At 60.3% G+C, this 1,153-nt stretch overlaps 1 protein-coding gene across 1 annotated transcript in view; it reads left to right on the plus strand.

The window, feature by feature from the left end:
• The first annotated feature begins 349 nt into the window (after positions 1–349).
• Positions 350–1,153, plus strand: part of CHST1 (carbohydrate (keratan sulfate Gal-6) sulfotransferase 1) — a 1,974-nt gene continuing 1,170 nt past the window's right edge. Inside the window, exon 1 of the mRNA XM_010192002.1 lies at positions 350–1,153. This exon is cut by the window's right edge and continues 1,170 nt beyond it. Coding sequence (XP_010190304.1) covers positions 350–1,153 — 804 coding nt within the window.

The raw sequence follows: 1,153 nt of genomic DNA on the forward strand, positions 1-1,153 counted from the left end.
GCCTGGGGCATGGGGCATGGGGTGAGCTGTGAGGCACAGGATTTGTGTACACCCCCAGCCTGGAAGGAGGCAGTCCCTGGGACTGAAGTCCTGGCTTTAAGTGTCACTGCAGGCTTGCAGCTTTGCTGGCTTTCCTGGCCTTCCTCTCCTCTGAAATGGGGCTCTGCAGTGCGTGTCTGAGGTCCACGTGATTGTGGCCATCAGCCACGCGCTGGAAGGGTGTTTGTTGGCACCCTCAGCAGCAGGGTACTTGAGTCCTTCTTGGCAGTCCTTGCTCAACCCATGACTTCTCTGTTGGGTTGCAGACACTGAGACGTGCTGTGAAGAAGCTCCATGAAGGTGACCAGCCATGCAATGTTCCTGGAAGGCTGTCCTCCTACTAGCCTTGGCATCCATTGCGATCCAGTACACAGCAATCCGGACCTTCACTGCCAAGTCCTTCCACAGCTGCCCTGTCCCCAACCCCGTGAACTGCAGCCTGAGCCAGGACACGGATGCGGCTGACAGGCTGTGTGATGAGAGCCCCACTTTCACGTATAACCTCTCCAGGAAGACGCACGTCCTTATCCTCGCCACCACCCGCAGCGGCTCCTCGTTTGTTGGGCAGCTGTTTAACCAGCACTTCGATGTCTTCTATTTATTCGAGCCCCTCTACCACGTCCAGTACACCCTGATCCCAAAGCTGACCCAGAGCAAGAGCACGACGGACAGGCGGGTCATGCTGGGGGCCAGCCGAGACCTCCTGAGGAGCCTGTATGACTGTGACCTTTACTTCTTGGAGAACTACATCAAACCCCAGCCCGTCAACCACACCACCGACCGCCTCTTCCGCAGGGGGGCCAGCAAGGCCCTGTGCTCGCCGCCCGTCTGCGAGTCCCTGGGAGCCGTCGATCTCCACCTGGAGGAGGGAGACTGCGTGAAGAAGTGCGGGACCTTGAACCTGACGCTGGCCACCGAGTCCTGCAGAGAACACGGGCACGTGGCCATTAAAACTGTGCGGGTGCCTGAGGTCAATGACCTCCGGGCCCTGGTGGAGGACCCGCGGCTGAACTTGAAGGTCATCCAGCTGGTGAGGGACCCCCGGGGGATCCTGGCGTCCCGCAGCGAGACCTTCCGGGACACCTACCGGCTGTGGGTGGTCTGGGGAGGGCCA

Source organism: Mesitornis unicolor, unplaced genomic scaffold, assembly GCF_000695765.1.
Source record: "Mesitornis unicolor isolate BGI_N332 unplaced genomic scaffold, ASM69576v1 scaffold19669, whole genome shotgun sequence".
NCBI lineage: Eukaryota > Metazoa > Chordata > Aves > Mesitornithiformes > Mesitornithidae > Mesitornis > Mesitornis unicolor.